This window comes from Chinchilla lanigera, unplaced genomic scaffold, assembly GCF_000276665.1.
Source record: "Chinchilla lanigera isolate Chin_1 unplaced genomic scaffold, ChiLan1.0 scaffold00097, whole genome shotgun sequence".
In the NCBI taxonomy this organism is placed as follows: Eukaryota; Metazoa; Chordata; class Mammalia; order Rodentia; family Chinchillidae; genus Chinchilla; species Chinchilla lanigera.
In genome coordinates this window covers 7,127,972-7,151,677 of record NW_004955498.1, presented here as the reverse complement: position 1 = coordinate 7,151,677, position 23,706 = coordinate 7,127,972, and the positions used below count along the sequence as shown (strand labels likewise).

At 41.4% G+C, this 23,706-nt stretch overlaps 1 protein-coding gene across 1 annotated transcript in view; it reads right to left on the bottom strand.

The window, feature by feature from the left end:
- Pasd1 (PAS domain containing 1) overlaps positions 1-23,700 on the bottom strand; it is a 66,382-nt gene extending 42,682 nt beyond the window's left edge. Inside the window, exons 1-5 of the mRNA XM_013505536.1 lie at positions 23,287-23,700; positions 19,829-19,920; positions 10,575-10,664; positions 1,570-1,669; positions 841-954 (exon numbers count right to left, since the gene is read on the bottom strand). Coding sequence (XP_013360990.1) covers positions 841-954; positions 1,570-1,669; positions 10,575-10,664; positions 19,829-19,920; positions 23,287-23,596 — 706 coding nt within the window. The 5' untranslated portion in view covers positions 23,597-23,700. The remainder of the gene's footprint in view (positions 1-840; positions 955-1,569; positions 1,670-10,574; positions 10,665-19,828; positions 19,921-23,286) is intronic.
- Between the last annotated feature and the right edge of the window lie 6 nt (positions 23,701-23,706).

Below are 23,706 nucleotides of genomic sequence, written 5' to 3'. Positions count from 1 at the left end.
TTATTCATTTGCTTCGCCTGTGTCGTTCACTGGCACTGACATGTGCCATTCTGGCTGGCAGAGCGTACTGACTAGAAGCCCACCTCATCAGTTTTTAAATTTTCTTTCTTTGCTTCTTGGTTAGTTGGAGCATCTTTTCACACAGTTGCAAGCTATTCGAGCCACTCATCTCTGATTCAAGCCGCAGACTTTTGTGGCCCCACACACTCATTAGCTTTAATTAATTTGTTATTTTTTCAGCCTTCAGTTCTCAGCCTGATATCCACACGTGACACAAGCTTGAATTTTGACTTACTCTAAATGGCACATTTCTCTGTCCAGCCAAATTTCTGGAGAGATGACAAATTTACTCTTCCTCTAGGCCAGTGGACAGGACTTTAAAAAGTCACCTCTAAGTTTTCTGTACTGGTCCTTGAGAGGGAGTAGGAATTCCGGATCCCAGCCAAGGGAGTCTCTGCTTGATTAAAAACCCATCCGTGGAATTCACTTCTTTACGATTACCGTGCTGCTGCTTCATCTCTCAATTTCCGGTACACGTGGTGTTCTCTCTCACTTGAGCTTGGCTATGCCTTAAACTCCTCTTTTAAACTTTAACCATTATTTCCTCATTTTCTAAAAGGAGAGATCGCCGTTCATCATCTTAATCCCCCGTGTTTCTATGTAAGCCCCACCTTGTAAATTTCACTATGAATTTGTTAATGTCTAATATGAGTAACCACAAGCTGTGATCACAGTGACATCAGAGTTTGTGATGACCAAGAGTTAGGCAACATTTAGGTCAGAAAGGCAGGCTACATAACTCTTGAACATTATTTGGAGACGATGAGGTGAATCACTTACTGCTGCAAATATCTCGGAGCGTCAGGATGAATTTCACAAGCTCATAAGTAGGAGAAACTCCCGGTTTAGTATTTCCTCTTTTTAAATGACAGCAAAAATCAATGTGGGCTCCCACTAAAAAGCAAACAGAAACCAAGCAAGTTTGATTTGTACTGTAACATATCTTGTAGGCTCCTTTCATAGGACTAATGTTATTTGGACTAAAGTTTACAGAGCCTCACTTTCTTTCCATGAATGTTAGCACACACACAGCTACTGTATATGTGTTGAATCTGTAGAGTAAGGTACTAGCTAGAACATCACACAGAATCATCCACTGTTTTTATACACTAATGCAGTTATATAAAGACTGCAATAACAAGGGTGCATGGTAAACAATAAGATTAGCAGGGAAGAGCTTTAAAATACTTGAGATACAATTTGTGATATATGAATTTTTTTTTGGTTTTTTTTGAGACACAGTCTCACTATGCAGTTCAGGCTAGCCTTGACCTTACTATGTAGCCCAGGCTGGCCTTGAACTCATGGAGATCCTCCCGCGTCAGCCTCCCCGAGCCCTGGGATGATAAGTGTGCACCACCACACCTGGCTATGTGATATGTAACATTAAATTAAAGTATCATCAAAAGCTAGAGTGACTCCAATGCCCTTTTGAAAACTACTCCACTGCGTGAATGTTCCTTGCCTTTTAAAACCTAAGAATTCAGTATTTGAAAAAAAATTCTGTACCTGAGTCAGATACAGGAGTTTTCATGCTAATCTTCTGGTAGACTTCGTTTTTCTCTTCATCGGGCAGAAAGCCCAATAATTTTCTGCCCATGACCTCGTACTGGGAAGAGGCAGATGGGGAGGGAGAGAGAGAGGGAGATGGACAGATGAGGGAGGAGGAGGAAACACATTTTATCCTATGTGCTAGTACTGGCCATTTCCCCCCTTCGCCTCACCTCCAGTAAATTTAGATGCTGCCCACTTCAGCCATCTGTGATGACACCTGTTGTACCTCACACGGCGACACTGTCCCCTCTGTGGCCGGCACCCTTATCCCTCCAATGTGCTCATGCAAGTACCCACCTCTCCAACAGTTACTCTGCCCAGGGGCCTCCAGTCCATTTATTTTGTATTTTCATTATCTGCTGTCTCCCTCAAATAGTCTCGTTCATCCCTGACCAGCTAAGATTCCATGACCACTACAATCATTCCCATGGGTTCTTTCCCTCTGTCATATCTGCCAGGGAAAATCACAACTCTGGATACTTCCAGCTCTTCATCCACCCGACACCTTCACCAAAGTAAATGAATGTGCATGGAAAAAAATAAAAAAACTCTTATTACGTGGTATGCTGGGTACTGAAACCTGCCCAAAAACATTTCCCATAATTCATCCATCTACTCTTCAGTGTGACTATTTCTTGTCTTTTTCCCCTTCAAACTTCCAAACCTCTAGCCCTCCATAGTATTTTCAGCTGACTTCATTCATTTCACTCAGAAAAGGAAAAAGAAATGTCAACATCGCCCTGCCCCCAAATCTACCAACGTATGTATTCCTCTCCCGAGAAATCTGCTTTCCTTCCTAATCCAATAAATAAGGGCCCACCAAACACTAACACCTTCACTTGTGCATGCTGCCCTGTTTTCTCCTGGCTTTTCAAAGATCCTGTTCCAGAAACAGCCCTGCTTCCTGTATCATCGAGTTTTCTGTTTCTACTGGGTCTTTCCACAAGCATGCAAACCCTCTATTATACATGCTATAATATCAACAACCCTAGAAGTAAAAGCCACACAAAATTCTAAAAGCTCGAAATCTCCCTTGACACTACCTTCTCTCCTGCAACTATAGCTCCATTTATCTGGGCTACTTGGAAATAAAAATCCTGTAATGAATTATACTTGGCCATCTCCCCTTTCTTCCCTTATCACTCTTCCTGGAAACTGAGCAAGTCTTTACCCTAATCACTCCACTGAAAATGCTTCAGTCCTGATCTCCACTGACCTGCATATTGTCAAATCCGTTCTCAGCCCTCATCTTACCTGATGGCTCAGCGTTTGCAGCAAATGATCCCTCATCCTTTGTTTTATTAACTTTTATCACTTAGTTTTAGACTGACACATTATATTTGTACACATTTATACAATGTGATGTTTTAATTCATATACACACTGGATAGTGATCAACTCAAGGTAATTAGCACGGCCATCACTTTAACCTTTTATCCTTACTGTATAATGAATACACTCAAATTTCTTCCCTTGTATTTTGAGATACATAGTGCATTGTTGTAATCTGCAGTCACCCTAGGACACTGGTACTTATTTCCCCTATGTCTTTAGTTATTTTTCTCATTGTTGAGACAAAATGCCTGACACCCAAAATTAAAGGGGAAAAGGTTTATTTAGCTCAAAGTTTGTAGAGGTTTCAGTCCATAATTGGCTGGCTCCAAGGCAGGATGGCAGATGGCAGAGGAGGCAACCAATCATGGTGGCAGAAAACAACAAAAGCAACAAGAGAGGTGGAGACAAGACTTTTTGTGTCCCTTATATTGTAAGCAGGCTACCTGCCCTAGGGCAGATGTAGCACTCACACTTTTAATCCTAGCCAGAACTATGCCAAAACAATCAGTGGACTGATTTACTAATCACATGTCCTTAATCCCAGCATCACATATCTAGATTCAGCCACCTCTAAAATAGTTCTATGACCTCATGAGGCTTTGGAGGGACAGCTAGACACAATCATAACACCTTATCACACAATAACAGTGTACTCAATGATTGACTGCTCCCTCTCCTCCTTTCTTCCTCTGTCCGCAGCTTCTGCTCTCAACCTCTATGAGCTCAACATTTGCAGATCCCACATGTGAGTCAGATCATGTGGTGCTTTTGCTCTGTGCTTGACTTATTTTACTTAACATAATGTCCTCTAAGTCCACCCATGTTGTCACAAGTAGCAGGATTTTATTCTTTTTATGGCTGAGTAATGTCCCATCGTGTATGGGCCATACTTTCTTTATCCATGTGTCTGTTCATGGACATTTAAGCTCCTTCCTTGTCTTGGTTATTGTGAATAGTGCACCAGTATGGGGGATTGCAGGTGTCTTTTTGACACGTACCATTTCCTTTGGGTATATACCCAGCAGTAGGATTTCTGGGTGTATAGTGGTTCAGGCTTTAGCTTTTGGACAAACCTCCAAACTGTTTCTACAAAGGTAATACTGTTTTATTTTCCCATCAACAGTGCACAAAGAAAAATGCTCAATATCACTGATCATTAGGGAAATGCAAATTAAAACCACAATGAGATACCACCTTACCACAATGAGAATGGTTGTTATGAAAAAGACAAACAGAATGAGTGCCGAAATACTTTCTTCACTTGGATCCCAGGATACCACACACATGCGGACATCCTTCTACCTCAAAGGCCACACTTGCATAATTTTATCTGCTGGATCTTCCTCTTTTTCTGGCTACCAGCAACTGTAATGCTCAGGGTTTAGTCACTGGATCTCTTCTCTTACTATCGTGTCTCCCAAGTTCATCTTTTCCATCTCCATCTCATTACATGACTCCCTATCATCTGTTGATGACTACCCAGTTCTAGGGTCTAAACTTCTCCCTGAATTCTTCTGGACTTCTACCCACAAGAAAACTCAACTTGGCTGTCTGATAGGAGTTCCATTTTAATATATGCAACAGAAATCTGATATTTTCCCTTGAGAAAAAATGTTCCTCCCTTTTTTAGGTAAATGGCACCACCAATTACCTACCTGCTTGCCATTGGCCTATAAAATATACTCTATATTTTGTCTCTCAAGCTTTTTAAATAATACGGTCTCTGATAGTGATTCACTGTCATTTTGCTACCTGTTTATTTTCTATCTCTCTATTGAAATATAAATTGTGTTAGAACAGAGACCTTGTTTGTCTTATTCACTGCTGCACCCTGAATAACTAGAACACAGCTTGGCATAAGTTAACACTCAATATATATCAGTTGAATGACTAAATAATACATTACTATGTAGCTGAAATATGGTGACACATGAATAAACTGAATATCAGACACAGAAGTAATGAGTTTTTAATGTGATAGAAACAAAATAATATTCTCTGTAGCTTAATAATGGCTTTGGCTAGTGAACTAAAAATTAAAAATAGTTTTTAAACCGATCAGTATCAATCATCTGCAATCAATATTTAGAAATATATCTTTATAGCCCATTTGTAGAAGCAGACTACAAGTTGGCCAACACTCAAATAAGCAGATGGATCCCACCTCAATCAAGAAAAAGCTTGGCTTGACTCAGGATAGAAATATTACCCTAATTTAGCAAAAAAAATGACAGAGAAAGTCACACCATAAATTATTGCTGTCCCAAAAGATATGCAGATTTCTTTCCATTAAACTTAAACTTTTATTGATTTAGTTTTAAAATACAATTTAGATAACAAAGCAAGTTACTTCTGATCAGTGAAGGCCACCCACCTACCCACCCATCCTTCCATCTATCTACCATCTACCTCATGTAACAAATGATAAAGCACACACTCCAAGCCTGACATTGTACGAGGTATGTTCACATGCATACTAGCTCACTGAGTACCCTGCTAGGGAAGAAATTAGCCCCTACCCTAATCATGAGGAAAGTAAGGCTTGTCTAACCATTGGGAATTCAGGAATGCAGAAATGGGATTTGCACACAAGTGCCATCCAACTCAGTGTTTCTACCACTGCATAGCTTCCTCAAGTCTAGATAGTACCAAGGCCAGAAAATTCGCTACTACAAGATTTTCTTCATTTTGGGGATTCTGCATGAACTCATGTATCTAAACTTTTATACTGTGTACTTGAAAAAGTTACAGAAGATGAGCCTGCATGAATTATAACTCAAATGAGTGCATAGTCAAGCAGGGAAGTTAGGGTACGCAGAAAAATTGTGATAAGATATGAAACAGGGCCAAAACAAGAGGTGCACAGCACTGTGTCTCACTTCCTTCATTATTGAAAGAAAAGGTAGCACTGTCACTTAAGATAATTCAAAGTGAGCTGTCGTTTCACAGTCTACACTCATATGGATGAGGAGAATCAGTGAGTTTCTTGTCAATAAGAACTGTGACAGTAAGCTCTATAATAAATCACCAACTAAAACAGCAGAGCCAACCGTCATTCCAGTGACCTTGCTTCTTAGTTACAGGGCAGAGACCTGAAACCACTATCAATTTCTTGTTATTTTTGTAAATCTTTGGCTTTTGCTCTTCTTATTACACAAGGCAGAATGATCAAGGTGCATAGAGCTTAATGAAGCAAGGATAAATACCAGAGGAAAATTAAGGACTTATTGTTAAAAGCCAAGTCTGAATACCTATTAGTTGTCACACAAATATTATTACGGTCTCAGTGATGCCAAAAACAGAAGAAAGGAATTTACCCGAGTCTATGACATTTACTGAGAATCCGAAGGATAAAACCACTGCAGGAGATCCAGGCTGGGTCTCAGATCAAATGAGATTCATCCCTGGTGGGCATCATGATGCAGTGCTGTCATCCCAGCACTCGGGAGGCTGAAGCAGAAGGATGCCCACGAGTTTGAGGCCAACTTGGGTTACCCAGTGAATGTAAGGACAGCCTGAAGTATAGAGTAACACCCTGTCTCAAAAACCAATCAACTGATCAATCAATCAATCAAAAGATGCAACACTAGTAATTCCCTGCCGTGCTGTGAGCTCAAGAAAAACAGGGCAAATCTGTTCACAACTGTCACAAATTAAAGATATATTCATGTACAAAACTTGCCCAGTTCTCTTCCACTGAAATTTCAGTGCTGAAAAACTTTCCACGAAGTGTACTATTAAATTACTAGAAATTGCATTTGCTGAATAATCACAAAGGAGAATTCCCACAGTTTAGTTTTTTCAAAGGTGCGATGAAGCAAGGCGAGCAGGTGGAGAGGCACCTAAGATCCAGGTAGTGATTACACTGAACTACAAGTTTCCACACGTTTTTCCAAAGGAAAAACTGTCAAGGGAATGAATGATTGGGAAAACATGAGGGCAAATTTCAGATACACATTTAAAACTATGATGGTAATAGTGGACATCAATCAATTCACGACAAGTGTTATAACATCCTAATTTGGACTCTTTACACCCTTACCTTCATGCCATATTCCCTCCCAATCCATCAGCAAAGTGTATTTTACCTACAAAATACTTCTACTTCCAATCCTATCCAATTCACCACTATCTATTGCTCAGAATAGCCAATTGTTTCCAAGTGGACTCTGCCTTTTCATTCCTGCTCCGCACAGAAAATTCTGAACACATGGGCCAAGGTATCACAAAACTTAAGTCAGGTCATTACCGCAATGGCTCCACCCCCCTCAATGCCTCCATTTCATCTCAGAGGGAAGGCAGTAGTCAGATAGAAGGTGAATTCTTGCTACTTGTTATGGCTTGTGTCTAGATGCCCCCACCAAGCCTCACGTGGTCGCAGGTGGAGCTTTTTGGAGGTGGTTGGACCTAGAGTGTGTGATGCTTGGATTAAGGATGTGATGCTAAGATTGATTCATGGTGCAATGCTAGGATTAAGGGTGACCCCCCCGGGTATAAATTAGAGTAGGTAGCCTGGATAGAATACAAGGGACAAGAAGAGGGCTGCTGTTGTCGCTTATCACTTGCTGCTTGCTACTTCGCTGCTTTGCTGTCTTCTGTCTGCTATAAACTATTTCTCTTCTGTGATGCCCCTCTGCCATGTGCCGCCCTGCCTTGGAGCCAGCCAACTGTGGACTGAGATCACTACAAACTTTGAACTACAATAACCTTTCCTCCTTTAACTTTGGGCATTGGGTATTTTTGTCTCAACAACAAGAAAAGTAAGTAAGACACTGCTCTTGTAGTCTCGTCCTCTCCTAGTTCTCCTCCTTTTGCTCACTACAGTCGTCGCACTGGCCTTGCTGCTCAAACTTTTCCACATCAAACACATCCTTGTTCCTAGACCTTTCTCCGTGCTCTGTCCTCTGTCTAGAATGCACTTGCACCAGTTACTGCATGAAACACACACTCACTCCATTCGGGCCTGTGCTCAAACATCACGTAATCAGACAGGCCTTCCCAGAACACACTGTATACAGCAGCCTGCCTCCTAGCACTGTCTTAGTGATACCTCTTCCTCACTTCCAGATGAGGAACTAAAGTTGAAGGAATTACTGAGTGATTGAGCTCAATTTTATTTATTTATTTATTTATTTATTTATTTATTTATTTATTTATTTTTTGCCTTTTTGAGACAGGGTTTCAATATGCAGTTCAGGCTGGCCTTGAACTCACAACAATCCTCCTGCTTCAGCTTCCCAAGTGCTGGGATTACAGGCATGTGCCACCGCACCCAGCCTAGCTCAATTTTAATCTCTAGATAATTTATGTGTTTAGAGTTGCCCTACAGAGAGAACCACCTAGACATTTAAAGAAATTGTTGATTCCTGGAGCCAAGGAAAACCTTTAGAAATGATTCAGCATACCATATTGATTTAAAAAGGAAGAGCTCCAAAGTGAAATATCTGACCAAAACCTGGAAAATGCCTATGTTAAAAATTAAGAATTGTTAGAGTTTAACAGGAAGATGTGAAATGGTGCTCAAGTTAACCCTGTCTGAAGAATATACAACTTTATTCCCATTTAATGTTTATGTACAAATTTAATCATTATATCTTTATTTTTAAAAACAGCAGCCTCAGATAATCAAGTCTATGTTTTAAGGTCAGCAGTTCAAAGCACATGTCCCAGATATTTTTACTTATAGTGACTAGGACTGTGTGTGTCTCTGTGTGTGTGGTACCTCAAATGTTGAAGGGTGAAAGAGGCTCTTCAAAGGGAAAGTTTGAACCAGGTATCATGAGAAAATCAAGACACTATTTTAACTAACATCATCACTAGGAGAAATCCTCATGTAATAAGAAAAAGTCACCAATCTCTGTCAACAAAGAATTTGGTTTAACTTATACCAGCTGCCATAAAATTTGGGGAGTTTTCTGACCTTCATTGTAATAAAATTTAAGCTATATCAGATCATTATCACATTCCATCTTTAATGTAGATGTACTAACACCTTTCTTTTACTATGATATAAATATTCTCAAGTCCAATTCAATAAATATCATATTTGCAAGTCACTTAGCTGTCTTAGTATTCTGGAAATATAAGCAGAATCTGGAAATGTAAACTATTTTTTAAAGAAAGGCAAAGAATGAGAAACAGAAGAAATAGGTTCCAGTACCTATAAATTACAACAAAATGGTATAAAATGTATTGTGAGTTTCCAAGATGGTCATGCTCACTTGTACAGTTTAACTAGTAGAATAAGCTTTGAATCCACTTCCATCATAACTACAATAATGTCAAGCCAAGTTTCTATTTCTATAGTGAAAAATTGAGTCCTATGGATGCTAGTTCAGGTTTTGTTAAACTCTCAAGAAAATTCTGTGGAGGAATAGTTATAAAATGAAGACCACCACCCAAATAAGATTAACATAACTCCACCAGTGACACAGACTTTGTGGGAGAGGGTTATCTGCAATGGATGTAACCTGCATGATCTTCATACACAGGCATAAGTGGAACACGAAGGCACAGCTATAGACTGTTTGTTCCCCTAAAATCTGTATGTTGAAAGCTAACCTTCAGTGTGATGGTATTTTAAGTGGAGCATTTGAGGGTGATTCAGTCATGAGGACAGAGCGTTCAAGTATAGGATTAGTGTTCTAATAAAAGAAACCCCAAAGATCTCTCTTGTCTCTTCCATGGTATGTGGACACAGCCAGGAGAAAGCTGTCTATGAACCACAGAATGAATGGGCTTCCAAAATACACCAAGACAAGGGCTGGGGATTTAGCTCAGTGGCACAGCACCTGCCTGGCAAGCACAAGGTCGTGAGTTCGATTCCCAGTACCAGAAAAAAAACCCTAAATAAATAAATAAAAATACATCAAGACAGGAGGGTAGTACTGTAATATTTAAATAACATGTTTCTTAGGTGTACAGCTTGAAGATCCAGTTAAAACAGTAGGAAATCATATATTCCACCTCAGAAGTGCTATGAGGATGGACAGAGCTTTGCTGAGACAGACACCACACCACCACGGGGCTCAGGAACAAGTGAACATTTCTGGACATCACAGACCCCAAGCACAACTAATGTGTAGGTGTCTCTGGTGACACTTATGATATTGTTAAGCTGTGCAACTGTTTCTACATTATTTTTCTAAACTAGATAGTAATTTGTTATTCAACAGAAAGATACCAAAAAATCACCCACCTCAAATTAGACCGATGAGGCAGGATAAACAAATCATGGCTTTCTTTGTTGATTCATTATGTAACGGACCCTAAAATATACAAAATCAAACACCACCCCACGACACATCTATCTCAGTGAAGGATGCCTCTTCTCACGGTTGTCATTCTGGCCCCTCTCCACTGATTCTAAGTGACTGCTATTTCAATAAGCACCCGCTTATTTAGGGACTGCCTACAAGGGCAACTTTGAAACCACGAAAGGAAAATATGCTTCATTACTTCGCCTATAGATTGAAAACTGAAACCAGTGCCCATGACAATAAAACAGGAGCACATTCCGAGAACACTAAGAACACCTTCTCTGTGTCATGTGCCCCAGAAAGAAATAATAACCCCTGGACAACAAAGCCGAACGATCTGCTTTCCCAGATACGGAAAGAACTTACTGATAAATAGCCAAGGAGAGTTGTGATGTTTTCAGTCACGAAATAGATCACTCCATCGGTACTCAGTACAATCATAGCGGCGTCCAAAGCCTAATGAAAGAGAATGATGTAATTAAATGGTGCAACAATAATAAAATGACGCCTTAATTTCTGAAGCATAATTATAATAGAATACTCAAAATGTATTGTATTTTCTACATAACAATAAAGTAGGCACATATGCAATTAAAATTCCATTATTTTGCCTCCTACACAGAATCTATTTAACCTTAAGCATGAGATGCTTATCACATGCTATGTCATTTAGACAACACAAAGTTCAATGTACAGCCAATTAGCACAATCTTCTCCAACACAAGCTAGGGAAACTCATTTCCATGTGTAGTTTGTTTCATTTTAAGCAGACTTAATTTCAGAAATGTTAAGAATATTTAAGGGCACTTTTATTTGTGGTTAGTCGTCTACTTATAAATACGGATATTGTCGCGACCTCCCTGCTGTGAATGGATTTGATGTCTATGCCTCCTGGTAGAACATCTAAAATGATAAACTATGTAAAAACTTAGTTTTCAAATTGGACCAAGCTTATGGTTTAGAAGAGGAAGGGAACTGAGACATAAGGACATTCTGGAACCAGTGCCTGGCTGGAAACATCCATTCGATAGTGATGACCTAGAATGTGGGGGACAGAAAAGAAAGCTAGGACTTGTGTAAGTTGGAAGGAGAAGTCAGGGACCATGGTAGACAGCCAGGTGTCCTTAAGGGTGACAGTTTCAGCAGATGAAACAGAAATACCTTATCCAGCAACAAGAGACAGGGAAAGTGTGCTCCTACCTCAGCTCCAGCTATAAGACTAGGAAACAAGAAAACAGTCTCCCTTAGGCAACACTACACAGAAGCCCACATTCCCACTCATGTGGAGCTGAAATGCAGACACTACCCAACGACTAACTCTCCTATCTGCTTTATAGTCATCCCGACCCTGGCTGTATCTAAGAAAACAATCAAAGACACCTTTAGAGAATTATTTTAAAACAAGAGTTCAAATGATTTATGCAGCTTAAATTACAAATAATATGAGCTTACAGGTAAAAAAAATAAACACAGGAAGAGATGAAAGAACCATTATGAATGAGAGGCAATATTTATTATTATGGCAATAATAAAATGCAAAATCAGATTCAGAAAAGCACATAATGGAATATAAAGTAAGTATAGTATGCTTAATTTATGTAAATAAATAAGGAAGGATATTGAATTTGAAGGAACAAGAGGCTTAAAACTTGCCAGAGAGACGCAAAACATAAACAAATGTCTACAAATGACATTGTGATCAGAAATAAAAACTCAGGGCCTGAAGATGCAGCTCAGTGGTAGAATGCACTGAAAAGAAAAAAAAAAAAGTAAGAGGAGAGGGGACAGGAGGGGAGGGGAGGAGAGGAAGAAGGAAAGAGAAACTGTTTTTGTCTCTCTGAGACAGGGTCTCCTTATGCAGTTCACCTTGAGCTCACTTTGTAACCCAGGCTGGTCTCGAACTCGCAACGATCCTCCTGCCTCAGCCTCTCAAGTGCTAGGATTACAAGCATGCGCCACTACACCCAGCCGGGAAAGAGAAACATACTATATAGGCTAAACAGCACATCAGAACACAGCTGGTAAAAGTTTTGAACAAGAAGACAGCTGAAGACTCAGAGTGTTAACAAGGAGACTTAGACATGGAAAATAAAAGAAATTAAATTTCGTGGAGAGTGAGAAAGGCTGGTATATGTGCTATCAAAGTTCTACAGCAAGACAAGAGGCAAAAACTCAATTAGATCCAGGCTGTAATTTTTACAGAAGTCACAAAGTACACTGATCTTCAGATTCAGGAAGCCCAAATAACTGTGAGGAGGATCCCTCATGTGGTTCAAGAGTCATTACAAAAGGAAACAGAACATAACAGGCTATTGAGAAGGATGTGAGAAGGATAAATGATGGAGCTGCTGTGGAAAACATTACTGCAGTTCCTGAAGGAAAGTAAACACAGTTATCATATGATCCAGCAGTTCTGCTTCTGGGTGTGCCTCCAAGAACTGAAAGCAGAACTCAACTAGTTATGCGTCCACCTGCGTTCACAGCGGTGTTATTCGCAAGGGCCAAAAGGTCAATGCAGTTTGAAATGGCTTGCTTGTGATTTGTTCTGCAAGAGTTCATGTGTTGCAAGCATGGTTCCTGGTGTGGAAGTGTGAGAAGTGGGGGCCCTGTAAGAGGCAAGGCCTCATGGGAGGCCACTGGGTCACTGGGAGTGCTGCCTTCAGAAGGAATGAATGGAAGGAGTTCTCAGAAGACAGCTGCTACCAATGAACAAGACTGGCCCCTCCTATGTCTCCCTATGGTGTCATCTGGTATGTGAGGCAGCCCAGGGGACCCACAAACAGAGCCACATTGATAAGGTCACTGGATATTGGCCTGTCAGCCTCCAAAACTGTGAGCTAAATAAACTCTTTTCTTTATAAAGTTCCCACCAGTTCCCTGGTGTTTTGGTATAGAAACAGAATGAATTAATATATAATCCAAATGTCTGGCAGATGGATGGAGAAGTGAATGTTATTTGGCCTTAAAAGGAAAAAAATGCTGCCACATGCCAGCACACAGATGAAGCACAAAGGTCCTCTGCTCAGTGAGAGAAGCAGGAATGAAATTCCACGGCATGATCCTATGACATGAAGTTCCCAGAGAAGCCAAAGTCATAGAAAAGGGCGGGACCACGGCTCTTGGGGGCTCAGAGAGGCAGTGATGGGAGCTTCTTCTTTAATGGGCACAGTTTTGGGAATGACAGATTTTTAAAGTTCTGGAGTGGAGAGTGGACAGCAGACAGTGGATAGTTACACAGTCACATGAATGGTCTTCATTCCCTGAACTCTATTATAAAAAATAGGGAAGTGGTACGTTTTAAGTTACATATATTTAACCACAATAGAAAATAATAGCCCAAAGAAGAAATCATCATGGAGATTATAAAATATTCAGAATGGAATAATTTTTTAAAGCCTACTTAGCGATGCACCTACAATGCGGCCAAACATTTTGAAGACTTTGTCCTTAAATGTATATATGAGAAAAGAAAACATGGCTACAAATCAATGGAATGTAAAATGGTTAGGCAGAGAACAAATGAAGGAACCCAAAAAGTAAAAGTAAATAATAAACGTGAGAGAAGAAAATACTGAAAAGAAACATAAAGTCACAAAGGAAGAAAGAATCAAGAAGTTTGAAAATCAACTGTTAGAAAAGAACGGCAACATTGTCAGAACCCCAGGTAAGATGATCATGCTGGAAAGCACAAGTAGTATTAGCAGAGAAAAGCCACTGCAGACAGAACAAAAGCATATTAAGAGCACTTTCTGGCCAATAAAATTGAAAGCAATGACACAGATAAATTCTTAGCAGAGGATAAGTTACGAAAATTGTCTCATGAAAACCCGCAAATGTGAACACTAGCATATTCATGAAAGAACAGAACCAGCAGTTTCAAGTATTCCCTTACTATGTGCTACAACTTGGATATGGTGCGTCTCCCAAAGGTCCAAAAGGTGGCCTCAATGTGTAAGGTGATTTGGTCATGGGGGGCACTGACCTCGGAAGGGATTCATGTACCTAGTTCTTGTGGGACCCCAGCTAGTTTCTGGAAGAAGGAACTGATATAAAAACATAAGCCTGGTTGCTGAATCTCTGATGCTTCTGTGTCGTGTCCTCTCTTAAGACTTCCACCACTGCACTGCCATCCACACCTGACACTGCCAAGGTAGCCCTCACCACAGGCTGGGTTGATACAGCCACCTGATCTTGGACTTTTAGACTCCAAATCTTTGCCCTGGAGACCTTTTCTTTATACTGTACCTAGCCTTATGTTTTTTATTATAGCACCCAAGAACTGATTAATACATTAGCTTTGCACAGTCTTGCCCTCAGAGGATACATATACCATGCACAAAAATGAACTCAAAATGTATTTAGATAATAACTGTTAAAGGTAAAATGTCCAAGCCTTCAAAATAAAATGTAAGAGAATATACTTGTTACCTTGCAGTAGTTTAGGATTTCCTAAAGAAGAAATTATGTGCCTTTTGACTGATAACATTACTTTAAAATTAAGAACTTGTCTTTTTTACTTGGTTTGTATTTTTTATTAGTCCTTGTGACGAGTTAGTACATGTGCAGAACACATCTCTTCATTCCTCTGTTCATCCTCTTCCCTTCCTCTCACTCCCCCTCCATCTTGACCCCCTTCCCTTCTGCAAAAGTACTATCTCCCTTTCTTCTGCTATCTCTTTTTCAGTTCTTACTTTTTATGAGTCCATGTCCTCAGCACATCGTGATCGCTTTCCTCGTGGGGAGTTGGTGCGTGTGGAGAGCACACCTCCTTCCTCTTTTCATCTCCTTTCTCTCCTCTTCCTCTCCCTTTTCTCCATTTCTTGATACCCCCATTTGAAAATGATCTATAATCTCTCCACTTTTTTATTTATCTCTTATTCTGGTATTCATTTATCTTTTCGGTTTCTCATGTAAGAGAAACTGTGTGATCTTTAAGAATATGGAAACTACCTGATGTGATAATTATACATTGTATACATTTAAGGAATTATCACACTGCACCACACAAATATGTAGTGTTACAATAGTAACAAAAAATACAAAATAGTCAAGAAAAGAAATGGTTATAAAGAGCCATGTAAAAGGACATCATTGAAGAGTCTTCATTGTAAAACACTAAGAACAATCCAATAAGAAACCAAGGAAAGCTACAATTATCTCATGAAAGAGGAAACACAAAGGCCTCAAAACGTGTGTCATTTGCAACAAGGAAAATATTACTGGCACAAGAAGATACAATTCTATTCCCACCAGATTAACCAAACTGAAAAATCGGGCAAGCAGAATTGTTACAAACAATGTGGAACAATAAGAACTTGTATTCGGAGGCTCGGGTGTAGCGCAGTGGCACCGTCCTTGCCTGGCACCGGATGGGTTCCACCCTCAGCAGGGCAGAAAAAGAACAAAGCACAACAACGTCTCAAAAACAGCCTTCATCCACTACCACTGAGGGTGTCAATCAACATAATCATCTGTAAAATAATTCGTCATTACTGGGTAGAGGGCATCCATCTTAGCATCCCACCCTGCCTCCAGCAATTTCACCTAGAAACGCTCTTGTTCATATCCAACAGGGTACATGGAGAACAATGTTGCAAACTGCACTTCTCACTACAACAGAAACCTGCACTTCCTCCAGCCTCGCTGTGGGGCCAGCCTCACTGTGGGGCCAGCCTCACTGTGGGTACCTCCTCACCAAGCTTCCCCATTCAAAGGGAGGGGTCTGCAGCCTCCTAGTGCCACCGCAGGACAGGCTTCGGCATCCATCCCGTGACTGGATTTCTAAAACCACACCCTCATCTACTTCAGGGCTTGGGATCTACATATTCTGCTGAGTCCCCCCAAAGGGTCTCATACTGCAAAAGAGTCACTTTCATGTAACCTCTGACTAATGAGGTTAGAATGCAATGGGTAGGTAGAATTTTTGGCCTTCCTCCTGCATAGACTCTTTCTCAAGTTGTGGCTTTACCCAATTTAACTGCAAGGTGTCTCAAGTGACTGACAACCAGCTGTGTGTTCTTGCGAACCCATATACAACTTGGTAAGCAACCACCTTACATTCCTTTTCTGCCTTTCCCTGCCTTACTTTTCTTTTCCCTCACACTCACTGTCATGAGATTGCACAGCCTGCTGAAACCTTGGCCTGTGAACTCTGCTTCGTTCTCAAGTGTTCTGGGGAGCACAAACTAAAAGAGCTTCCCAGTTTCCATCAATAGCAGAATGGGTACAGAACTATATGGGGCATTCTTACAACAGTTTAGGGGTAAAATGAATGCACTAGTCTCATGCAGCATCATGGACCAAGCTGCAAAAAAATGTTATCAAAAACATGAGGGAAGAAGAAATGGAGGGTGGGGAAAGGGGATAGAAAGAAAGAATTGAAAACAATGGAAATAGAGCTTTTGCAAATGGAAGGGGACTGTGAGTTGGAAGGAGGAGAGAAGGATGGGAGGGACAGGGGAGGAAAAAAAAAACAATTAAAATATGTTGTGTACATGTACCAACTTTCCACAATAAATGAAACCATTTTATTAAATGACATTTAATAAAAAATTTTTAAAAATCAAGTCACAGAAGAGCACATGCAATATCATCCCATTCAAATAAAGGTCAAAAACATGAAAAACAAAACTATAGCATGTAGACATATTTATACAGGTCCTAAAAATTCAAAGAAAAGGCAAGGAATGATTGAAACAAAATTCAGGCAATGGTGAGGAAGAGGAAGGTTATAGGAAAGAGGTGTCCAAGGATCTGTTAATGATCTATTTATTAAGATTGGTATTATCTTCACTATTTAAACTGTAAATATGTGCTATATGTATTCTTTTAAGTTTACTTCTGTGACTGTGTGGCTGACTTGGAGCTGTGCTAGCTGGTAGGTGCAAGAGTGTCTCATCCAATGTTACTGGCTGGAGAAAAGATGAAAATTCACAGTGGAGCAGGAGTGCAGCTGGGCAGTAGTGTGCCTGGTTAGCATTCACATGGCTCTCAGGTCCATCTCCAACATCGAAAATTTTAAAAATTCAAAGTATGGTGTTATACGTTGCATCTAGATGTATACCCCAAAACCTCATGTGGTCATAGGCGGGGAGTTTCAAAGTTGGCTGGGCCCGGGTGTTGAATGTGGATTGAGGCTGTGATATCGGGATTAAGGGGATAGATAATGGTGTGAGTGGCACTAGTCAACAGGCTAGTAGCCTGGATGGACTGTAAAGGGACAGAAAGGCTGCTGCTGTTGCTTGCTGCTGCTGCCTTCTGCCTGCCAAGCCATGGACTGTTTCTCCTCTGTAATGCCCCTCTGCCATGGTGACCTGCCTTGGAGCCAGGTGACTATGGACTGGAACCTCTACAAACTGTGTGCACCTTCCCACCTTCAATTCTGGGCACCTGCTATTTTGTCCCAGCAACAAGTAACAAAGACATATGTTTTCTCCTGGGGGTGTAGCACATTTGCTTCATCATAAGGGGAAAAATCATTAACCATAACCATTGTTAAGTTGGGCATAGCCATGCCAGGGCCCAAGAAGCAAACGTTGCTCTTCCCCTCTCCCCACACTCTGTGTTCATGCTTCAGGGGTGGCCAAAGCCCTGCTCTAAATAATAAGTGAAGAGAAGCAGCCTACTTCTGCCCCTCTTCCTGGATTCCCTGAGCTATCCATCTCTCTGCTTGAGGTCAGCTGTAATTAGCAGCCCAAGCTAGCGCATTTGTCGATAGGAATGTACAGGTTTTTCCAAGGAAGCTGCTAAAGCCCAAGGGAGAACAAAAGTGGAGGGGACAGAGTTCCTGGAGACATTCTGATTTCTCCCAGCGTAATATTATACATTCTGCACTCGTGAACGTAACTATTTCTGCAAGATATAGTTACACCATGTCTGGCTCCTAAAATATTTCAAACCAGCACCAGGGTTTATAAGATTAGTAACAGGATTTCATGTAGCACATTTGGAGGCCTCACTGTAAACATTTGTGCATATGATCTCTAAAAACAAAATCTCCTTAACAAAAGTGAGGTAATGCTGGGGTGGGGGCTGCAGCTCAACTGTAGACTGCCTGGCTAGCAAGCACCAGACCCTCAGTTTCATCCTCAGTACCAGAGATAAATGAAATGAGAAGAGATGAGATGAGATGAGATGAGATGAGATGAGATGAGATGAGATGAGATGATGAGATGAGATGAGATGAGATGAGATGAGATGAGATGAGATGAGATGAGATGAAATGAAAGGAAATGAAATGAACTGAAGTGAACTGAACTGAATTGAAAGCGAGGGAGTCTGTTGCTGGAAAGGCAGAAGGATGGCCCCACACTCACCGGCACACTGGTGTAACATGAAGTACAGGTAGTGCCCAGGTTACAACGATTCAACTTAGGGTTTTTCAGCTTGATGAAGGTGCAAAAGGGACAGGCATTAAAGAGAAACTATTGCATGCTCACACTGTATTCAACAAATTGCATGAAGTACTCAGCACTTTATTATAAAATAGCCTTTGGGTTAGGTGATTCTGCACAACAATTTGCTAGTGGAAGTCTTCTAAATACATTTAACATCGGCTAGGCTAAGTTGTGACGTTTGGTAGGGAAAATCTATTAAATGCATTTTGTACTTAAGATATTTTCAATTTAATGATGGCTTTCTTGAAAAGTGACTGCACCATAAGTTGTGGAAGATCTTTATTTAAAAAATGACTCCCATACCAACAGTCAGTGAAATTCTGCTTCCAGTATTGAGTAGGTTTGCAAAGGTTCAGCTAGCCAACACCTGTCTCAGGCTCTATTATGCTGAGTGACAATCACAGTGGCAAATGGCCAGCCAAGCCATTGGGGAAGGGCCTGAGCTCATCACTTCTGCACTAGAAATTCTACAATATCCACTTGATTTTATTCTCACTATAGCTCAGTGAACTACACATACTTTTTACCTAGTTTAAAGAGAAATCAAGATTTAAAGAAGGAAAATCACTCAAAACCCAAAGTGAGTGAGAAAGGCCACAAAATACGTGTTCCTATCTGTCTCACTCAGCAGACTAGGGTCTGTCAAGGCAGTCAGTTTGTGGCCTTTTGCCTTAGTTAAACTCACCAGTTTTCTTGGTGATAGGAACTATCAACCTTCCGTGTCACTGAGAAAGACGGACTTGAATCCTTATACTTTAGCATTGAAATATTCATTCAATCGTCCACTAACCTCTACCAGGGCTGGTTCATACTGTTGTCACTTAAAATCAGTGGTTCTCAAAGCCCTTCTGGCATAAGCAGCACCTGGGGAGCCCATGCGAAATGCAGGCTCCGGACACTGATGCATAGGAGACTATGACTCAAGCGGCTAAAGTTGGCACCTAAGAGTCTGTATCTTTTTTGTTTTTTTTTGTTTTTTTGGTTTTTTGGTTTTTTTTTGGTTTTTCTCCGGTACCGGGAACCGAACTCATGACCTTGCGCTTGCCAGGCAGGCGCTTTTGCCGCTGAGCTAAATCCCCAGCCCAAGAGTCTGTATCTTTTCCAAGCTCCTTACCCGATTTTGGTGGATATTGTCTCTAAGCCACACACTGAAGAACACTACACTTTATCTTCTGTTGTATATATTCTACATAAGAAGGAATCGAAGAACAAAAGCCCCCTTACCTGCAGCATTGTTTGGCTCATGTCTTCAAGGTTACAAAATGTTGAAACCCAGTTCGGGTTATCTTTAGAGCATGGCAAACCGAGGTTTTCTTCTTAAAAAGAGAAGAAAGAATAGAAAGGTGTCACATTAAAATTATTAGCTATGGGTATTAGATTTTTTTCAGTTATAATTAATTTTATGGAAAAGACCCATGAGACAGTGCTGAATGCTAATGAAAGAGCTAATGTAGACCAACTCCTTATAAATGATAACAAGCATGGAAATGTGGGAAACTTAAAAAGACCTTGAACATCATTCAACTAAATTTCTACTACATACATTATGACCTATCCAATGACTATAATTTTTCAACTTCCAGTTCTTTCCTTCTCTTGGATTGTACCCAAACCCAGTGCCTTTAATAGCACAGATAAGGTCAAGAGTTCTATATGGACCCAGACCCAATCCTCTGTCTGAAATGCACAGTTTCACTCTTCAGCTTCATCTAGCTAAGCTTGGAGCAAGAGCCCTTAAGTGCAGTATCTCCAGGCCTTTCCTGGTGTCTCTGAGGAGCTGCCAGCTGCCTCCGGTACCCCCCAGCCCATTCTGCAAGGCTTCCTGGCTCTCCCAGCCACACCTCCTCCACTCCCTTTATCAGCAGAGGGGCTGCAAGCTCAGGTGGCTTAACGTCCATGTTAATGAGCAACAGTTCTCTCTCCTCACTGAGAAGAGGGGCTCCTAGTATCAAACTTTGGTCCCTATTACAAGCGTAAACTGCCCTGACAAGGGCCTTCTGGAGAATGGCTGCTGCTTTCTTGGGAAGCCTGAGTCTCAGCTCCATTCCTAGGAGTAGACTGGGCCAGAGGGAGGTCCTGCCCAGGTGGAAGAACCCAGAACCTCACTGCAGACAGAGGGACAGAGGGCACGTAAGCAGGTGAGGAGCAGGATGCTCTGAAAAGGGAACTGTGCTAACGGCATGCCTGCCTAAAGTTCAGTGTTCCCCAACACTGTCCCAGCCTGGGGACTGGGCAAACCATGTGAGTCTCCCACAGTCGCTGTCAGAAGTCAGCACCAGATCAAAGCCAAACTCTGCATTATATCCTCAGTGGGCAGCACAGCGCTGACGTCACAGGAGGACTCCATGAGTGTCCTTAAAATGAACACATATTTATAGAGCACTTCTTCCTATATATCAGAGTTGAAGAGGTGCAAGACACAGCATGAACAAGACATGCTGACATCCTCCTGGACCTTACACACTTATTGGGCAGGATAGGGATGATGGACACAAGGACAGTGGAACAGATTAGGGATCTGCAAGTACGAGAACTGAGCCTCGGTCATCTGGGAAAGCCTGACTGAGAAAGAAATGTCATGAAAAGATCTGAATGACAAGAAGGCAACCACATCATGACACAGGATCAAAGTATCTCAAGCAGGGGGATCAGTAAGTGCTAAGTGAAGCAGAAAAGGATTTTGCCTATTTGCAAGAAAAGTGGTTAGAGTGAGTATCGTGGAAAGAACATGGGGTGGTGTAATAGAGAAGTCAGCAACAGAAAGGTTCATATCATATAAGATATATGGCAAGAAGGTGATTTTTAATTCTGAGTGAAACAGCAAGTACTTTTAAACAGGAGAGTGATACGGTGAGTTTCTAACACATCACTGCAGCTGCTTGTGGAAAAGAAAATAAATACTGCAGGGAGCAAGAGTGGAGAAACGGAAAGTCTTGCTAGGAACTGCCTCAAAAGTGACAGACGTGGACCTGGGAAACTGCTGGTGAAATGATACAGAATTTCAGGTAGGTAGGAAGAAGTTGAAGAGACCTACTGAGCATGACAGTAACCAAAGCGAACAACAATACATTGCACACCTGAACACTGCTGAAATAGATTTAAATTTTCTCACCACAAAAAATAATAAGATATGAGGTCAAACTCATGCTAACTAACCAGTCAGCAGATTCCTGAACTTTGTATTGCACAGCACACACAGGTGCACTGCTCATATGTCACTTAAAAAGAGAAAACCCAAGAGATGGTGGTATACCGGATGAGGGCAAAGACACTAAGGCTGTGCAAGTAGCAAGAAGAGAATAGGCCGGAGACTTGCTTTAAAGGAGAAGTCAAAAGGATTTGTTGATAGTTTGGAGGACATGAAAGAAGCGTAGGATTGTCGCGAGTTGGAGGCCAGCCTGGACTACAAACAAAAAAGAAAGAAAATAAATAAATTCCAGATGAATAAAAATGAAAGAAGCTTGTTTAATAGAAGAGTCCCTTGGTGGCCTCTGTATCTTCTGCATTAAATATCCAAGTAAAGAAGTCCATAGGAAACTCTCTTGATGATCCTGTAATGAGTAGGGGTCTCAGGTATGGAGTTCAGGTAAGACACTGGGGCTGGACACCAGGTTAAAACGTAGAGGTCAGCGATGTCCTGGTAGCATGTCAAAGCAAGGGGCTGATGAAGACTACTTGGGAAGTGAGCACACACAGAAAAGAGAAAAAATGTCCAAAGACTCAGCCCTGGGACATGCCAGTGCTTATTAGTTGAAATGTGAGAAGAGGTAGAATAAAAAAGACAGCAAAGAAGCAACCAATGGGCTAGGAGAGAAAACCAAGAGTGTGTGGTCCGGGAAGCTGAGAGAAAAGTGTTTCAAAGAGCAGGGAGTGTACTCTGGGAGGCTGAGGCAGGATGATTGCAAGTTTGAGCCCAACCTGGGCAACTTAGCAACTCAATGAGATCCTGTTTCAAGATATAAGATAACAAAAGGGCTGACAATGTAGCTCAGTGTCAAGATCTTAGGCTCAATTCCCAGTGCTGTTGAATGCATCTGAAATATCAAGTAAAATGTTGGCAATGAGAAGGTGAAAGAAGTCGGCCCCGTGGTGACTACCTGACAAAAGTCGTGGAGTGGAGCAGGGACCCGTAGGAAGTCCGCCCTGAGTGCTGCAGGGCAGGGAAGAATGGACGATGGGTGTGAGGAAGTGGATGTGGATGGGGGCTCAGAAGTACAGCAATAGCTGAAGGTATCCTGAAGTCAAGAAAATACTAATTTTAAGATTTGAGATCGTCTCCATGACTACGTGCAGGTGGGCCTGACACACTCCTGCATTCAGAGCTCCACTGCCTGGAGGATTACAGGTGTCATTTTGAAGGCTTGGAGCTGTCTTGTCCTGAATAACACTTACTGTGTGTCTGTGTCTGAGACACAGTGCTGCATTAGTATTTCCCACATTTCCATGCTCCCCTTTTGCACAAACCTGCATGATGCCTGCTGCACTGACCATAAACAGGAGTGCAGAGGAGCAAAATGTATGTGGAATGAAAAGTTTCCTTAAGTCTAAGAGAGCTTATAGCCCTCAATGCCTCCCCAAGAAGGCCTGAGAAGGACGGAAGGACCTGTTTGCCCCACCCACAGCTCATTTTCAATGTGGTCATTTGCCAAGCTGTAAGATGGGCTCAGATGTCCAAATCCAACCTTGCTTTATCGTCTCAGAAGAGCTCCGGCTCACGGTCGCAAGAGTCTGGTTCATGGTCTCAGGATAGGTGTGGCTCTCGTTCTCTGACAGGCTGTGGTTTGAAGTGTCTGAAGAGATCTGGTAAACAGTCGAAAAGTTGTGGTTTGATGACTCAGAAGAGCTCAGGCTCACGGTCACAAAGGTCTGGTTCATGGTCTCAGCATAGGTGTGGCTCTCGTTCTCTGATAAGCTCTGGTTTGAAGTGTCTGAATAAATCTCGTGCACGGTCGCAAAGTTGTGGTTTGATGACTCAGAAGAGCTCAGGCTCATGGTCACAAAGGTTGGGCTCGTGATCTCAGGATAGGTGTGGCTCTCGTTCTCTGATAAGCTCTGGTTTGAAATGTCTGAAGAGATCTCGTGCACGGTCGCAAAGTTGTGGT